The sequence below is a fragment of the Ammodytes marinus genome, assembly GCF_949987685.1.
Source record: "Ammodytes marinus genome assembly, chromosome: 24".
NCBI classification, from domain to species: Eukaryota; Metazoa; Chordata; class Actinopteri; order Uranoscopiformes; family Ammodytidae; genus Ammodytes; species Ammodytes marinus.
Genome location: NC_137228.1, coordinates 5,752,284 through 5,771,656, shown reverse-complemented (window position 1 = coordinate 5,771,656; position 19,373 = coordinate 5,752,284). Strand labels below are relative to the sequence as shown.

The 19,373-nt window shown below is 41.0% G+C and overlaps 1 protein-coding gene across 2 annotated transcripts in view; it reads left to right on the top strand.

Annotated features, from left to right (window-relative positions):
- Nucleotides 1–17,190, top strand: part of LOC307269816 (E3 ubiquitin-protein ligase Midline-1-like) — a 53,830-nt gene extending 36,640 nt beyond the window's left edge. For both annotated transcript variants that reach the window (XM_080052880.1, XM_080052879.1), the window contains exons 3-10: nt 4,167–4,262; nt 7,976–8,083; nt 9,669–9,817; nt 10,021–10,148; nt 11,501–11,644; nt 13,858–14,019; nt 14,561–14,768; nt 15,263–17,190. In XM_080052880.1, coding sequence (XP_079909006.1) covers nt 4,167–4,262; nt 7,976–8,083; nt 9,669–9,817; nt 10,021–10,148; nt 11,501–11,644; nt 13,858–14,019; nt 14,561–14,768; nt 15,263–15,611 — 1,344 coding nt within the window. In that variant the 3' untranslated portion in view covers nt 15,612–17,190. The remainder of the gene's footprint in view (nt 1–4,166; nt 4,263–7,975; nt 8,084–9,668; nt 9,818–10,020; nt 10,149–11,500; nt 11,645–13,857; nt 14,020–14,560; nt 14,769–15,262) is intronic.
- Nucleotides 17,191–19,373: the final 2,183 nt, after the last annotated feature.

Here is a 19,373-nt window from a genome sequence, read left to right as displayed (position 1 = left end):
ACTGTAAAACATAAACAGGCGCAGAGCATCACATTTGACTCAAGTCTTTGCTGATAAGCACAGTATTTACTTTCCTATGCCCCCCAGCTGTCTCTATTCATATTTTATATCCTGAATGCACTTACTTTTGTGTTGGCATTTTTGTAGCATGGAATTCAACTTTTAAAAAACTTTTCCGGAAGGTGAATCATTATAGAGCAATGTCAGCAAAAAAAAAAAAGGTGACCTCTTAACTTCCCAACATTGCTGCAGCTAAAGTGGACTTCAGAGGGTGTGTGTGACATTGACACATTATCACATACATACTTAGTCATCCAGCAGACACAGTGGATATTGAGCGGTTGGCCAGATTAATGACTCTAAATGGATGCAAATGTAGCTCTTAGCCAAACATTTACTCCTTATTAGCTCTGGTTTAATGAGGCAACCATTCTGAGGTAATTGCTATGTACTGAGAGTGTTCGCCACCTAGTAACTAACTTTGTCTGTGTGCAGCTAGGGCTGAGCATGTGTGTGAAGTGCACAGAGCGATTGTTGATATAGAAAATGTGATTACAGGTGCTTCAAGGATGCTAATTTAGGGGCTTGATCCTACAAAGTGAGCATTTCTAGACCAGTTAAGGTTGAGAAGGCATGTCTAATTTCAAAAGGCGTTTGCAAATGCAACCTGCACAATACAGCCTTATACTGCCTGAATTGTGTGAATGAACACACAAAAAACACTTATAAATGAGATCTTTATGTTTGCTTTTCTTTTCTTTTCTTTTCTTTGCGTCTGTTTCCTTGTTGTCCTACTGTGAAATGTGATCACCATTTACAGGAAGTGAATGTTATCATTTGAATTTGATACAGTTGTTGGTGTTTTATAATCCCAAAGGGGATGGGTCCTTGTTTGGACATGACACAATAATACAAATTAATTCATTCTGTCATTCATTCATTCATTCATTCACAACCAGTTTACATGCATCTCCTCCATTGTGTATTTTCTGAAGTGTCTCACTCACGCTATGCATTTCAGCTGTCATTTAAATTGTTCTCTATGAGCGCCAACAGTGTGTAAAGACAAAAGAGTGATGCAAAATCATTGTTTGTGGTGCCTCAGCTCACTCATAGCCTATGCCCTCAGGCGCTCATCTACACATTTACAGAACATACACATTGAGGAAAAAAAAATGGTGGAAGACACCAAGAAAAACAAAACACGACAGCAGTACAGCAGAGCCAAAACTATTTCGATTTTCAAGCAGACTGGGAGGCGTTGTTGGGAGATTAAACATATTCAGAGTGTGCCTCTATGACAATGACTATCTATGGAATCTTGTTGGTTGATATGGGAAGACACTGTGAGAGGATCTGAGACAGCTACCCACTGATTAAAATCAGATGCTATAGAACTTCCATTCCTTCCCTTTTTGAAAATAAAACAATGTTAGTTGACCACACTTTAGAGTTGTGTTTACATTTCAAGCAGTTTAAACATGTGTCTCTTCTGCCACTGTTTAGTCAGGGGAGAATGTCACTGTGGATACCAGACAACCTAGTCATTATTAGGGTTAATTACTTAGAGGTGAGCTAACATATGAAAAAATGTTTTTGTAGACTACGTTCTGGAGGGAAACATTGTACTTTTTGCTACACTACAGTTTTTTCTCAACTTACTTTTCAAATAACGTTAAATTAGTGGTTGTAGTTTGGTCCTTTTGTAATGCATTTGACATTGATACGTTGTTGAGAGTCATTTGACCCTTTCAAGATGGTTTCCGTTTAAATATCTGAAACACAAATCAAACAGATCTCCAAATATTTCACCAGCAGGCAAAGATTAGAAAAAGTCACAAAACGTTAACAGAAACATTAGGCCAAACCTACCACACTTCATTGTATAAGGCAGTTAAAACTAGCTTCAGAAACTAGGTATAAATAAAGTCATAGTAATAATTAATAAAGTACATTTTACTTTCGATACTTTGTTTATACTAAGTTTGTTTTGACTTGAATAATGCATTTTACCGGCTTCTCATGTCCTGTTATGAACTCATTTGTCAACAAACTTTGAACGTAAATTCTTAATCTTCAAGATAACAACTTAATTAATGCAGTAGAGAGAGTAGAAAGTCCTGTATAGTAGTAAAATATTTAGAATATGATAATAGGAAGTAGGTTCAAATGGAAGCATTTAAGTGTACAAGTTCTGTTCTCGAGTACATCAACTTTCTGCCTTTATATCGGAAAACGCATCAATTTAATATAGCTGGCTCAGAGCACAGAGATTAACGTAGCACAGATTTTTCTTTTGGGGGGGGGGGTCAAGGGAGGATAGGCAGACAGAGAGAGAGAGAGAGAGAGAGCGAGAGAGAGAGATACTGTGGATAAACAAGAAGGATGATTGACAAGTGATCAAACTGACGGGCAGGCTGGCAGTGGCTAGAGATTAATACTAGTGGGCAACATGGACACACACACACACACATACACACACACACACACACACACACACACACACACACACACACACACACACACACACACACACACACAGGCAAGAAAACTGACAGCAGGTTCCATTATTTCAAAACCCACTGATATGCTGTATGTTGTTTCGATGTGCACATGTTGCAGTGTATTCCATGTGAGAGATGTAATATACGCACGCATACTCAGACCTGCACGTGTCCCAGCAGCTGACTTCCTCATTATCATTATAGAGATCTATTTCTATCTCTGTGTATGATTAAGTGAGGGCAGCGTCATATCCCTTTTCAGAGCAGACCTTTGTGCTGCTTTGCCTTTTGTGTGTCATTGGCGTATTAAGGCCATGCCATTAAGCCACTAGTGCCGCCAGAGCGCACACACACACACAACAGAAAAAAAAACACACCAAAACTCCACCATCCCTATATCTATATATTCCCTCTGGGGTTAATTCCTTTTTTTAATCCTCAACATTTCAATAGAATCTGGCGTTGTTTACACTGATGCGGGTTTAAGTATGCAGGGAATTATAATGTATGCATATCTAGCTGTGGTTGACTTTCTTCATTTAAAGTCATGCAATGGGCAGTTTGAACTGAAGCAAAGGATTTACAAAAAATACAGGGTGTTTTTTGGAATCCTATAAGGAAAACCATTGAAGTCTGTTGTTTCTGGCCTTTGCTGCTCTATTGCACCCTCACAGCCCCTTTCAGACACATGCGTGGACTCTCTGCATTACTCCATTTACAGAAACTGAGTCCAAATTTGTCTGGAAATACAGTTTGACATGTCGAGACGTGGAATCGGAGCGGCATAAGCACGCTCGGTTTGGAAATAATTACGACGTTCTTGTAAGTTAAGGAGACAGCTTTTGCCGGGATGGATGGATGAAAAAAAAATGGGGAATAAAAGGGGGAGGGAACTTTAAAAAAAGAAAGAAAAAGTAGGGTGGAGCCTTTAAAAGGGACATATCTGACTGCACTTTCACCTGTTTGCCGGTTGGTTAGTCGAGGGCGCTGCTGCTGCGTGCTCTCTGCTCTCACACAGGGCAGAGAAGGCTTTTGATGCCTAATTTGCCGCTTGGCCGGCTTTGCGCATGGCTTGGTTGCTCAGTGGAGTGGCAGTCCCATCCAGTCACATCCTCCTCTGCTAGACTAAAGGAATCCCTCTGTCGGGTAAGAGCTCTGCTGGCTCTGTCGGGGCAAAGATGAGGAGGCAATACAGGGACGAGGGGTATAACCCACGCTGTGAGGTACGTGGAACCCTGAACGAACCTTATTTTAAATAGGAGAGGGAAAACTGTGACTTCTGGGGGGATGCTTGAGATTGTTTTGGGGGGAGGGAGAGAGGGCAAGGGGGTATGTTGCTTCTCCCTGATGTTATCGGAGGCTGCACATAGGCTGCAACCATTGTCTTTGCTAATTTAGTCTTTTCTTTTCATTTTTTTTCATCCATTGCTTAATAATTTGTTGGTATTGTGATGAATCACTTGAGGTTGTCGGTGGACTTCTTTAGCACGATGTCAGCAGGGACACCTAAGGGAGAACAGCTGCTGCAAATGCATTCTACTTTGATTGACGCCTCTGCCCTTGGTGTCTGTTTATGTTTTGCATTTATGTCGCAATCATTATTATTTATTGTTTTATAATTTCTCACTCGTCTCTGTTGTCTTTTATCTGTCTTTGCTGCAGCAAGCCCTGGACTCCAACTTGACCAATTTGATCAAGAGGAACAACGAGCTGGAGTCACTTATGGGGAAGCTGATCCAGACTTGTCAACATGTAGAGGTGAGCCCCACATCTAACCTATATGTTAGTCCATATTTGTTTAGAAATAATACGGTTGAATTGCTTTGGAAATTGTATAATGGCACTGTACTTATATATGAAGTTTCCTTATGTTTTATTGTTGAATAAAATGATGCATATAGAAACATAATTTTGTGACAACATGACCAATATCCTTTAGCTTAGCATTTAGCGACATTTAGCAATTTAACTTAAACTATAGACATATGATGTATTGATGCTGTATGACATATTTACATATTAGAATCTTGTCCGAGTGTTGTCGGACACAAATAACTTGAACTAATCTGCGGTAGTCTGAGTAATGCATGTGGTTTAATATATTGAAAAGACAATCTGCAAATACAGACATTTTATTTTCAAACTGGATGAATTCAACTTCTGGTTTTTGTCTGATAGGTTTATTGTCAGGATAATAACTGTGTGTGAGTTTCGCTGTGTATTCATCCCTAGTGAAGGCAATTGTGAACTAAGCCTGTCTGTTCATGTTATTCCGGCCCACTAAGAGGCTTTGACTAAAGCAATGCCACAGGGCTAGAAGGCAGAGTGACAGTCTCAGTTTGGAAACAAGGAGGAGAAGAGCCTCGTAGCACGGCAAAGAGCTTCACAGACTGCCATGAAAGAGGAGCGTGATTTATTAAAGGAGATTTATTTATATATTTGCAAAAGTGACGTGCACATTTTGTGAGTATGTTTTCGTGTCACCATCATGCATTTTGGAAGGATGCTGGAATTTCAAATATGAAGGAAAAACATCTTCACAAATAGACCCCAAAAAAAGGAAACACTCCACTTTATGTATCAGAAATTAATAAATGATGCACATACGAAGGGGCAAAAATGCTTCCCCCCTCCTTCCCCCCTACACACACCACATCATGGTGACAACTGCACAAACCGTAAGATTCGACAGCACACTCTAAATCCCTAAAATAGCTTGTGGTTAGTACAGTGATAGCACATTGCCTATAGGTGAGAAAAGTCATGTTGCACAAGATGGAACTCCCCCTCCAAAAAAAAATATGATCTCATATGATCTCAGTAGATGTAAGGAGGGGTGAATGTGACCAGCAAAGAAAGTGGGTTACTCAGGGAGTGCAATGTACAGTCAGCTTTCTGAATATTGAACAGATCAGATTAATGTAATCTGTACCAAAGCTCCTCAGAATAGAGCATGTTTGAGGGCCCAGATGTTGAAAAAAAAAAAGAAAAGAAAAAAAAAAGTGTTCATGCATGGCTTATGAAAACCATAAGCCATGTGAACATTAATGGTGCAGAAGGAGACCAGAGAGCTCCGTACTCAATATTGCGAGTTGTCACAGAAGGTCAAATCCAGGTCTTCTGAGTCACCAGATGTGTGGTTTTACCCCGTGCCTACGATTTTACGCTCCTGCCCCACATCATGTCAAATCCCAGCATTATTATTTTTTTCTTCCGCTGGCGGCATCTTGATTAATAAAATCAAGATGCATTCATCTTTAGTCGCCAACGCAAAAAAAAAAAAGCTTTGCACTATTCTCTCCTGCCTTTGTTTAGAAATTGGGGGCCGAGTTTTCGTATTTGTATCCAAGTATAATTTGATTGTAGGTTAGTTTATAAAATGCACCCAAAAAAATTATACTATGCCTTGTGCTTTCGCGTTGAAACTACATGTTGCACTATAGCAGAACACCACAGAAGAAGAAACATCTTTAATGTCTTTTGGTATAATGTTACACAAACAAGGCAAATTGAAGAAAGTTTGATCCGTGTGCTTCTCTGAAAAGTTTGCATAACCTCGGGGATTGAGTCATGCGTGGTGTGTGTGCGTTTCCATGGTTAAATGAATCCCGTTATGGAGCCTGCCAGGGTGCAATCTGTCATACTGATCATATGCTCCAGAGGTCTCTGCCCACACTCATTAGACGCTCCACGTCGTTGCATGGCACATGATTTACTCTGGTCACACACTGTCTGGCTGTGAAGTGACACATTGAAATACGTCCTTCGCTCTAATCGCTCACATAACCATCATCATGTTTGAGGCGTGAAAATGAATTTAAAAGTATATTTTCATGCTAAAAATAATCAACTGTGTGTGTGTGTGTGTGTGTGTGTGTGTGTGTGTGTGTGTGTGTGTGTGTGTTTGTGTGTGTGTGTGTGTGTGTGTGTGAAGTTTGACTACGGTATCTCAATTTTGCAAACTGTTCTTGATTGAAGTCATTAAAAACAGCTATACTGGTAACCAAATGAGCTGACTTCAACCGATGTCTTCTTGGTACTAATTTAGAGAAGCAGAAGCTTCTACCCCGAACTGCCATTGTTCTACGCTATTTGGTGCACACACTGCCTCAAAGAGAAAACATATAGCCTGTTACAGTGATGTCGAAAGAAACTAACGAGCAGTGTTAAAAAAAGACTTGCACCGGTCATAGCTGCAGCTACTCCTGAACATCAGAGCTAAAGCGTTCGGATTAGCATCATATTAGCGCCACGATGTAATCCAGGTGGCAAAGTGTAACTGTTGGCAACACGACCCAATGAATGCTGTTTAGGAGAACATTGAGGATATTGAAAAAGTCCTCACCAGCCTTATTTGGCTCTGTGGAGAACAGGCTAATGAGTCCCCGAGATGTCATTATTAAAGCACCTGTCAACGTGTGTGTGTGTGTGTGTGTGTGTGTGTGTGTGTGTGTGTGTGTGTGTGTGTGTGTGTGTGTGTGTGTGTGTGAATAACGGCTGTGAGTGTTGCCAAGCCAACAAGAGATATGCACAGACTTCCCTTTCATTGCTCCCTGTGCTGTCGCAAGAAAACACTTTACAAGGTGCTGAAAGGACATATTATGTAATGACGTGCACTATTATAATTGGACTTGGTACAACTTTTATGGCCTGCTCAGACCATAAGCATTCCAGCTGTAAAAAAAAAGACAGTCAAATTCCTCAGAGAAGGGACCTGGAATCCATTTTGCTTCATGGCAGAACAAGCCTGTATGTAATCAACGGGATCAAGTGCACTTTCCCAAACACTGTCAAACTAAATCAAATATTTTTTCTAGTTTAGTTTAATTGCCATCATTGGGTTTTTCAGCCAAGTATACAGTATGTTTCAACCCACAGCAACAACAACTAAGAATCATTTTGATTAAGTTAGGGCAGCATTGGCCTCAGTCTTTCTTACGATTAGCTCACTCTAAGGGAAACAACTATGGTCATAGCACACATAACACATGGCAACTACCTTGCTCCAATAGTTCAAATGCAATATGGTTTTCATCGGGGACTATGTCAAATGCCAGCAGATATCTCATTCCCATTTCGTCAAAACAGTAAACAATTCAAAATGACAGCCATGGAAACGAGTGCTACTATTGTGCATTCACTATTCCCTACATGACTCTAAACAGTTTACTCTACATATATTTTGACATTTTGCATCAACACTTGACAGCTGAAAAGTCTCAAAATGGCAGCTTTTGCTTTGTGCAATCATGGAAATTGTTGATGGAACTACATAGTGAAAAAAATTTCCGATACAGAAAAAACATGTTTTGAAAAAACTCTTGGAGGCCAAGTATAGGGTAACTAGGGGGTCGTTTTTGGACACAGGGCTCCCTGGGTATTTTGACTTGTCACTGCCAGCGGGAGGTAACATGGCTTTATAGGGCTCATCTTTTATCTGAAACTCCATTTGCAATTTGCTTTTTCTTCAGGTGAACGCGTCACGTCAGGAGGGCAAACTCCTGGAAGAGTGCGATGTCCTGATTGACATTATTCAGCAGAGGAGGCAGATCATTGGCAGCAAGATCAAGGAGGGAAAGGTGAGGAGAACACTCGAGTGGGCCTTTATTTCTTACCCTGAAAGAGAACTCCCAAAAGATGTTTTGTTAGCCTGGCACTAAGTGAATAATCTGAAATTTGTGGAATTCTTCATCTAAAAATACACCCACAAGTTATCCGATTCCTCGTCCGACAAAACGCATAATGTACTTTCTCTATGCTTAATGCCAGTTTAGCCATGTTTGTGTAGCTACTAATCATTCCCTAATCAATAGATATTGGATATTGTGTTAATCAGTGTACTATTCTAGCTGGTTATTACAGCTTTATTACAGCCACTTGACCTAACCTGTGAATAGACAGATAAACTGTTTAGCTGCTTGCAATGCAAAAAAACCCTCGGACACATTCTGAACAGACGGGGAAACAATCCAACTGGCCAAAAGTAGATCCCAGAGCATATGGGAGGGCGCGCTTACTTGTTCTCTCTCAACCCAGATTTTTTTTTTTTTTCAAAGCTGTATCTAATGAGACGTGGAACACACACAGATTTTTTTTTTCCACTCCAGCCTGTAATATATGTCTAAGGCTTTGTGAGATGAGATGTATTCATTTTTCGACCAACATTTAGATTCCTACAAAATGATTTTTTTATGGAGTGTTGGACGATGAACATTTGAAAACAGATTAAGTTTCATTTTCGATTTTCCACAACAATAACGTTGCAAATTGAAATTGGATTTGGAATGGAGATTACAGGGTTTTTTAAGGTTCTTTACCAAGCCAAACTGCTGATGAAATGTCCTTTGACCTCAATAATGTAGCCACTGACCTCAATCTGTCTCTTTAAATCTCTGTGTGTACATAGGGAGAGGGAACGTTACCAATGGGGGCTAAATGAGGGGAAATGAAATCCCTGACTTGCTTGCATAGAATAATTGATATTAATATACATGCTCAAACATGTTTGCATTGGACAACATTGACTCATGTAGTTTGACATTTTTTTTGTCAAGCCATTTGTTGCCTTTTCTTTCCCGATAGAAATCAACGTTCATATAAAGCTTAGAGGAGCGATCACACATGGTTTATGGTGTTTGATGTTGGTTACTCTACATAGAGAATATGTTAACATTGAAGTGTCCATTTTTAGGATTTGTATATACAGTTACGTAACAACCAAGGCTTCCAAAACAAACTCCCAGAACATGAAACATGCAGCGGCATCTTAACTAATCAGCCTCATGTCCCTGTAACTTAAGCTAAGCATGACAGGAACACCCCATGCCCTTTTCCATAATATACCTTCTCTGACGTTCATACCAATTAGGAAAAAACCAAAGCAGAAAAGGTGAAGGAATAGATGACTGTTTGCATCGTGTCAACCCTGGCTTTGACCTATTCGTGAAAGAGGGATTTTGAAATGTTGACACCCATCTCCTTGTGGTAATAAGAACCCAATGTTTTGGGCTGCCAGCTCTTATAATAGTCTTATCCTTAACGAGCTACACAACATCTTAACCTGCTAGGACGTGTCCATGCATCTTTTTGTTATGATCATTTAATCCAGCCTTTAAAAAAAAAGTACACTGTTCTCAGATCTGTTTTTGCCATATTCTCTCCAAGGCACAAAGGCTGAGGAAGCTGGCCCAACAGATCTCAAACTGCCAGCAGTGCATCGAGAGGTCCTCTGCCCTCATCACACAGGCTGACCAGACACTGAAAGAAACCGATCACGCTCGCTTTCTGCAGACCGCCAAGTGCATCAACGAGAGGTCAGACAAGCCCACACACACCCTGCGTTCCAAATCGCATTCCCTTCCTTTTTTCTATTCTACATCTGTACTACATCCGATCTTGTCTCTTGCTTTTATATCCGTCGCACGCACCCCTGGTCGTCAAATATATGAATAAAGTTTAAACACTTGGAGAATATAAGGAAATAAACCCTGTTCAACATCGAATGCTATTGGTCTAGGGTGTCCATGGCAACTGCATCGACCCAAGTGCTGATCCCTGAGATACACCTAACGGACACCTTTGACACTGTCGCCTTGGATTTCGCCAGAGAGAAGAAGTTGCTGGAAAATCTGGACTACCTTACTGGTAAACCTATATGTTTTGATATTTATACACTAAACTCAAAACCATTCTATTTATGTATCTGTTTCAAATTGAGAGGACTCATTTGTAGTCAGAAACGAGTGTAGCATTTCAATTTGTGTGCACTTATAATTGCGTGACTTTCATCTGGGTTTCAATTCCAAAAATCGAATCTTCCTCTTTTTGGTTAGATCTACCATCAAGCCCTTTTAATGCAGTCCCTCTACTGAGCATGAAACCAAACATTGCCTCCAGTTATATAATTCTGTTTCAGGGTAAGATTGAGATACATTTTTCCGCTGTCCGGAGCAGCACTGCGTTTGAAAGGAAAATTAATTTCCAATGGAACCAACAAAAAGCTCACCGCGTGAATTATGAGCACGCATGGGGACGAAAAACAAGGCATCATATGTAAATGATCTGAAGGTCTGTAAAAGAAAATGGCTGGCTCATATTTACTCTTCCGCGATGCATGAAGGGCTTTCGCTAGAGGGCCCTTTGCACTAAGTGAATCAGTGTGAATCACTCCACTATGTGCAGCCACTCATGGCAAAGCGCCTGGGAGAAGAGTGGGGCAGAGTGACAGACACAGAAAGAGATAGCAAGTGGCTTTAGAAATCAATTTAAAACCGTGCATTTGTATCTTTGTTTCTTAACTTCAAGTCCTTCTCCTTGTACTAAAAGCATTGTGGTTTGAATGACAAATGGAAGAACATCTTCAACAGAATAAAGTGCACATAAATCAGTAAATGATTTGTAAGAAAGCCAATATAGTTTCTCTGGTTATGTAACACGTCCCATTTGTTACTGCTAAAAGGATTGGGATATTTACTCATGTGTTAATGTGGGCTGCATTTTAGCTGAATGTTTTATTATGGCTCTTCTGTGTTGCCTTAAATGCTCCCCCTACCACCTTATAGGAGAGAACATCTTCAATGCCATGTGTAACGAACGGCTTTGCACTCCTAAATGAATTGTGCTACGAAGAACTTTTAAATATTTCTGAAAAAGTCTAATTGTTCCTCTGATGATCATACATCATATGTAACAGCAAACGAGACCATCAGTGAAAAGAACGCTATCTTTATATCGTTTTTCTTAATGCCTTTGACATGGGAACGCTCACCCATGAACAACAGCTGGCGTAGTAAAAACACTACCGCTTTTGTCCAAAGGGGGTGCAAGAATGAACACAAACTGAAAGTTCCTCGAAGCACCTTTAAACAAAATGAACACATACGAGGTTATTTGTGGCTGCTGTTTCTTCTATCAACTGATCCTTAAATCGGCAGTCATTTTGTTTTAATTTTGTTTTAATAATAATAATAATAATTCATTTTTTTTATCCTCTGCAGCTCCGAGTGCTCCGTGCATTAGGGAAGAGTTGTGCACGGCCTCGTACGACACCATTGCTGTCCACTGGACGTCTGATGATGAGTTCACAGTGGTGTCCTATGAGCTCCAGTACGCCATCTTCACAGGGCAGTCTAACATTGCCAGTAAGTATGCTAACACAAGTATGCAACTTGAAACACAATCTAAATGTTGTTTGGCCTCTAGCGTGGATGAGATTGACACAACATTTATTGTAAGTCTTTAGAAAATCATTTCTCTTAAATCAGCATCACTGGTCATTCTATTAATGGATATTAAATCGGATCAAAAAAGGTCTTTGCCCTCATGACTACTGTACTTCACTAGATAACTTGACCATATTGTCCCATATTGTGCATGTAAACATTGGCAATGGATTTTTGTTTGCAAACGTATTAATAGTAGAGGTGACAGCTGTAAAGTAATTCAGCATCCTTGGCGTACACTTAGTGACACCATGTCTTGTAGAACTAACAGCCAAACAGTATAGGCCTATGCTCACACACACACACACACACGCACACATTCCCACTCCGACCCATAGAATCCCAAGCACACTCCAGTGAGCAACAACTAAAAGAAAGTTAATGGAGGTCAGGGCATCGGAAGACGAGCTCTCCTGCTCTCGCTCAATCAAACTGCCTCTCTTCTCTGCCTTTCATTCTGGTCTCTTTTTTTCCTTCCACATTCAAAAAGATTTCTCACATGAAAAAAATCCCCTGAATTCCTCTCTCTCTCTCTCTCTCTCTCTCTCTCTCTCTCTCTCTCTCTCTCCCTCCTATAATACAACCTTTTCTTGTCTTTCTTTCTTTCCCTATTCCCGAGGTTATAGCCTTCCATCAATGCCCTTCTCATTACTTTACAGTTTAATGCACATTCGGAACCAAAAGCCGCTAATCTAACATGGCATTTATTTCCCTCTTTTCTTGCCTCCGCTCCTTCTGTTGACTAAAAAACGCTGTGATTTTTCTCGCCTCCTGTTTTCACATCCAATAATGTCAGCGAGGTGTTGCTGTTGGCATCTAATACACGCACCAGTAAACCCCCCCCACGCGCCCCCCTCGCCCCTCTAGGGCACTTCAGATGAATGACTATGCAGGCAGAGCACGTCTTCTCCTGTTAATGGGATAAAAAAAACACACAAAAACAACATCCTTAACTCCGATGCATAATTGTTCAGCAGCACAGAAGTTCTGAATTGGATCTCCCGTGGTGGAACTCTCTTTTGTTGCCTGTATCGAATGTGCCATGTGCTTGATTTTAATTAATGCACTCGTGTTAGGTTGGAAATGATAAACTCCAATGAAATGTACTGACTTACAAAGATGTTAGTTCATCAGTGGATATGTCGGTATTTATAGTAGATGTAGATTGAGAAAAAGCAATAGGTTTAGTCTTAGAAAAGGCTAACTGTCAGCTCGCTTTCACTTGTTGAACATTATTTTAGCTGTCACAAGATGTCTCATGCAAGTACTCCACATAATGCAGAAGACTGTATGTTATGAGTTCAGAATTAGCATGTTGAAAGATATTATAATTTTAAATCCATAGTTAGTTTGAATGAAAAACAAATTTCTGACAGCGTGAGTGGCCAATGCACACTTCTTGTTATCACCAGAACTTTAATTCAAGGCAACTCTATCCATTCATTTATTTGCATTTTGGTGAAGGAGCTAGGTCTAGAGATGTTGACGCAAACACATCCTAACGTGCCATTGAAACATTAACAGGGACGTGGAGTGCAGCCCATTATAGAAAGATTGCTTTTTCACTCCTTGGGGGGCCAACCCAGCAAGCAGTTTAGCGGTAACTTCCTGTGTAAACTCAGCGACTAGAGCCGTGCCATGGAAGGAAAACATACTCGCACACAAACACATACCGTAGGGAGGGAAGCAGTAACTGAAGTGCCACTGAATAAAACACACAGCAAAGGACACACGCACACACCAAGCACAGAATAGCATATAGTGCAGCTATGAAGCCAATGAGGTGTGAATGGGGTTTTCCTATTGCACCTGTTCACAGCCTCTCACCTGATCCCACTTCCACACACTATCATTCTGTACACTATTCTTTCACCCACAAGACCAGTTTGTAGACGCTGCCATAGAAGTCCAGAGAAAGTTTTGTGTGGAGCTAATAGGCTTGAATCTTCTTTGTGTCAACTAGTTTGGCAATGGCTTGAATGTAGCCGGCATTCATTTATATATGAAAAAGTTACGCACTTTAGCTTTAAACAAGTGAAAATTTGACCGTCATTTACCATTGAATGGACTGGCTGTACACTACATCACCCGCTGCTCTCATCTCACCCCTCCTTTGCCCTCTCTGTTCCCAGGTCTGTGTAACTCATTGGAGAGCTGGATGATTGTTCCCAACATCAAACAGAACCACTATACGGTACACGGTCTGCAGAGTGGCACCAAGTATATCTTTGTTGTCAAGGCCATCAACCAAGCAGGGAGCCGGAGCAGCGAACCGGGGACTCTAAAGACCAACAGTAAGCATACAGTACTCTCGACTGCTGAAAATCAATGCCTCTCATAGGATCAAACTTTACTGAAAGCTCACGTCCAACACACGCACGCACACACACACACACACACACACACACACACACACACACACACACACACACACACACACACACACACACACACACACACACACACACACACAGAGGCGGAGATTAATGGCCTTATTATTTTCACGCTTGCCAATTTTTTTCTTTTCCCATCGGCAAATGTAGAATTCAATTAAGTCAATTCAAATTGTGTGTTGTGTGTATATAATTGTTTGCTGTGGTGTTAAGATATCCACAATCTTCACTGGCAATTACTGCAAAACTGAATGACTGGGAGACCTGTGTTGTGAACTGCGCATACTGTTTAAGTGATTGCTGTATGAATATATAGAGATTTAACACGTATATTAACACAAAAATATCACTTACTTCTCCTTTAAATAATGTTTCCCCGTTATGAGTGTTTTACACTTCAAAATCATTGTTTTTTTTTAATTCCCTCATTTTCCTCTACCAGGCCAGCCGTTCAAGCTGGACGCCAAAACGGCCCACAAGAAGCTGAAGGTGTCCCACGACAACCTGACAGTGGAGCGGGACGAAACCACCTCCAAGAAAGGCCACAGCCAGGAGCGTTTCACCAGCCAGAACAGCTACGGCGTGGTGAGCAATGTCTACATCGACAGCGGCCGCCACTACTGGGAGGCCTTGATCGGAGGTAGCACATGGTGAGTTTTATCCACCAACCCGAATCCGTTGTCATTATTTCAGAAGACTTTTCAGAAGACTTTTATGGCGTTTCTGGAGTGTTCCAAATTGTAAATTGTTTTCTTTTCTACATACTACAACTGACCATGAGAATAATCTAGCTAGCATGCAGAAGGCATACAATTGGGACATACTTTTACTTTGTTTATTTCATCGTAACATTGCCCCTTGATCTTGCGTCTTACATCAACTGAGGCTCTGTTGATGTGACGTCACTTACAATGCGCAGTGGATCGTGGGTCAGATGAATCACCCAAAAAAGCACGACCGGATGTAGTATGGCAACCGGGTGTAATTCAGCATGTTTCATCTGACCACATGTACTGTATTGTGACATCCTAAATCTTTTTCTACCCTACTATGGAAGCATAGGGGTATTGGAACTCAGGGAATCTTTTGTCTTTTTTTTTCACATGGGATAACGGACAATCTTCCATTCCTTCTTCCTTTCTAGGTACGCTGTGGGCATCGCCTACAAATCGGCGCCCAAGCACGAGTGGATCGGCAAGAACTCTGCGTCCTGGGTGCTGTGTCGCTGCAACAACTCCTGGGTGGTGCGCCACAACAGTAAGGAGCTGGCCATCGAGCCCTCGCCACACCTCAGGCGCGTGGGGGTCCTCTTGGACTACGACGCGGGCTACCTGACCTTCTACGACGCGGTGGGCTCCCAGCATCTCCACACCTTCAATGTCTCATTCGCCCAGCCGGTTACCCCTGTCTTCAACGTGTGGAACAAGTGTCTGACCATACTCACTGGTCTCCCCATACCAGACCACCTAGAAGGACTGGAACCCCAAGACTAAAAAAAAGACAAGTCAAGAATTAAATCAGCGTAAACCTGGTGTTAAATTATCTTTAAAAGCTGCACTGGGGCAAGATTTGTTAAAATGATCGTCATTGGATAAAGGACATACTAATGGTGTGTTTTTTTTATCTGCTCTATGTTGACCGCAATTAAATTCTGGTATATGTGCACTTTTGTTTGCAATTTTTTCCCAAGCCAGCAACATGTACTCATCAGTGTCTGATATTTTTCTTCTTTAACCGCGTTTTTTGGTAAAATTTTGCAAATGTCCCCTTACATCACTTTCACCATCTAAGTAACTGGTACGCTTGCTACCATTTGTGCAAAAATGACCTAGTGCAGCTTCAATATGCAAAAAGGTGAACGAATAAATGCAGCTTCTCTAAAGTGAATTTGCTGATATAATGATGACGCTGATTCATGTGGTCTTTTGACTTAGTGAAAACCCTTATTTTGATGGATGACAGTAAGCTGCGGTCAATGCAAAGAGAAGCCAGAGCAGAATGAGGGAGTTGAGACAGATAGTCCTAACTCTATGGGGCCATCGATGGGTACAAGTAGGAAAACAAGCCACAAATCAATTTCTAATTTTCACCTTATCAGATGAAGCACTTTGAAAATCCCTGAAAGCACACATACACATACGCTGCATACACACATACAATTCAAGTGCAACTGCACCTCTACCAACCACAACCTTAATCAATCACAGTTGCTAGGAAGGGCAGATGTATATTTTGTAAATCCACACCCCCCCCCCCTCCTCCCCCTTTATTTCCCTCTACTTAAAAAGGAACCAAAGTAGCCATTGCTGTTTGTTCAGATGTCTTTACATACATTTTACATAAGTTAATAAAAATGCTGAATTATTTTTAAAAGAGAAAATAGCGTAATGCTTATATTAAAATGCAGGATTCCTTCAAAGGTAGACCTTGTTTTTGCACATTGTTCATACTTTATTCATGATTCTATAGCCTAAAAATCAAATTCATTTGTGTGCAATTGACGTGCATTCATATTGGGGAAGTGTTGTGTTCTGTTTGACTCATTGTGTTAATTTCTTATTTTTATTTTGGCTGCCAGACAAGTCCTGCCATCATAATTTTATGTGATACATAATTTGTGGGTTGTGTTACATTTCTAGCCCCGGGTTATTATTGGAGCAAATGGGGTTAAGTGCACATTTGGGTTGAGTTGTCTTTCTCCTACTTTTATATAAAAACAAGCATATGGCTTATTTATGCTTGTTTGCCAATTCTCCCTAACCCATTAATTAGCTTTTTACAAAGAGTGTATTCCCATATTATTCTCCCCAAATATTACATTTGACATGTTTTCTCATACTGAGGTCTGATTTAATTACATATACATAGTCTTTTTAAAAAGGGAAAAACTCATTTTCACTTTATTGAAAAAGCCATGCACAGGGGACTGTCCTCGGGCTTGTTGAACACACATGACGTCAGTATGGGGCGCATCACTCTTGACTCATTTGCATTTTAAATCTTACATTCACCACATCCTCCATTAAAAGAAACTGACAAAAACTAAAAATAAATTCCTATATTTTAATTCCATATACCTTGCTCGTGTTTTGATTTGTATATCATAATGTCTAGCGGTGACATATATGGCGCTTCTCAGTGTAAATAAGATTTGGTCGTGTTTCTCAATGTTGCTTTGTTTTAATTAGCCGGTACACTTCAGAGTATGACAACTAACAGTCTATTCTTTCAATTCTCTGTTTCCTTGGCAATCAATTGAACTGTATGTTTTCATTGTATCCGATGCGAATAATATGTAGTGCTTAATTTAATGTTTCCATTTGAACTTTATGACCATGTTGTTATATGTTCCCGTCTCTGTGGACATTTTTACGGAACAAAAAGGGAGGATAGGAGTGCTTGCGTCACTGTCTTCTGAGATATGTCTATGAGAAGGTCGAAAATAAACGTTCCTTTTCACATTAAAGTCTGCTTTATTCGTCTGTCCAGTGTGCAGAAGTGTGAGAATGTCAAACTATCTCATAAATCGGTATGTAAACACAACATTATTTTGTTAAAGAAATGAGAAAAATTCAAACCAGTGACTATGTGGGTCACCCGTCATTTAAAGCTGCTATAATCCCTGTTAATCTAATCGGTATAATCAGTCCAGTGAAAGCTTTATGGAGCTTTATAGTGTTTTTCAGTGTATAACATTTGGCTACGAATCAAGGACGCTCATGTTAGCCAATGGCTGGTGAACATACAGTATCTCACAAAAGTGAGTACACCCCTCACATTTCTTCACATTTTTCTTTATATCTTTCCATGGGACAACACTGAATAAATGACACTTTAATACAATGTAAAGTAGTCAGTGCACAGCTTGTATAACAGTGTAAATTTACTGTCCCCTCAAAATAACTCGACACACAGCCATTAATGTCTAAACTGCTGGCAACAAAAGTGAGTACACCCCTTAGAAAATGTTTACAAATTGGGCCCAAAGTGTAAATATTTTGTGTGGCCACCATTATTTTCCAACACTGCCTTAACCCTCTTGGGCATGTAGTTCACTAGAGCTTCACAGGTTGCAACTGGAACCCTCTTCCACCCATTTATGACAGCATCACAGAGCTGGTGGATATTAAAGACCTTGCGCTCCTCCACCTTCCGTTTGAGGATGCCCCAAAGATGCTCAATAGGGTTTAGGTCTGGAGACATGCTTGGCCAGGCCATAACCTTTACCCTCAGCTTTTTTAGCAAGCCACTGGTCGTCTTGGAGGTGTGTTTGGGGTCGTTATCATGTTGCAATACCACCCTGCGGCCCAGTTTACGAAGGTTGAGTGCACATGGTCAGCGTCGTACACAGAGGTTGGCTTTGGAAAATAGACGTATGAGTGCTGCCAGCATTGCTGAAGGGCTTGAAGGGGTGGGGGGTCAACCTGTCAGTGCTCAGACCATACGCCGCACTCTGCATCATACTGGTCTGCATGGCTGTCATCCCAGAAGGAAGCCTATTCTAAAGATGATGCACAAGAAACCCCACAAAAAGTTTGCTGAAGACAAACAGACTACGGACATGGATTACTGCAACCATGTCCTGTGGTCTGATGAGACCAAAATACATTTATTTGGTTCAGATGGTGTTAAGAGTGTGGAGCGGCAACCAGGTGAGGAGTACAAAGACAAGTGTGTCTTGCCTAGAGTCAAGCATGGTGGTTGGAGTGTCATGGTCTGGGGCTGCATGAGTGCTGCCAGCACTGGGGATCTACAGTTCATTGAATTCTAACATGTACTGTGACATACTGAAGCAGAGCATGATCCCCTCCCTTCATAAACTGGGCTGCAGGGCAGTACTGCAACATGATAACGACCCCAAACACCCCTCCGAACGACCACTGGCTTGCTAAAGAAGCTGAGGGTAAAGGTTATGGACTGGCCAAGCATGTCTCCAGTCTTAAACCCTATTGAGCATCTTTGGGGCATCCTAAAACGGGAGATGGAGGAGCGCAAGGACTCTAATATCCACCAGCTCCTTGATGTCGTCATGAATGGGTAGAAGAGGGTTCCAGTTGCAACCTGTGAAGCTCTAGTGAACTACATGCCCAAGAGGGTTAAGGCAGTGCTAGAAAATAATGATGGCAAAACAAAATATTGACACTTTGGGCCCAATTTGGACATTTTTTCTTAGGTGTGTACTCACTTTTGTTGCCAGCAGTTTAGACATTAATGGCTGTGTGTCGAGTTATTTTGAGGGGACAGTAAATTTACAC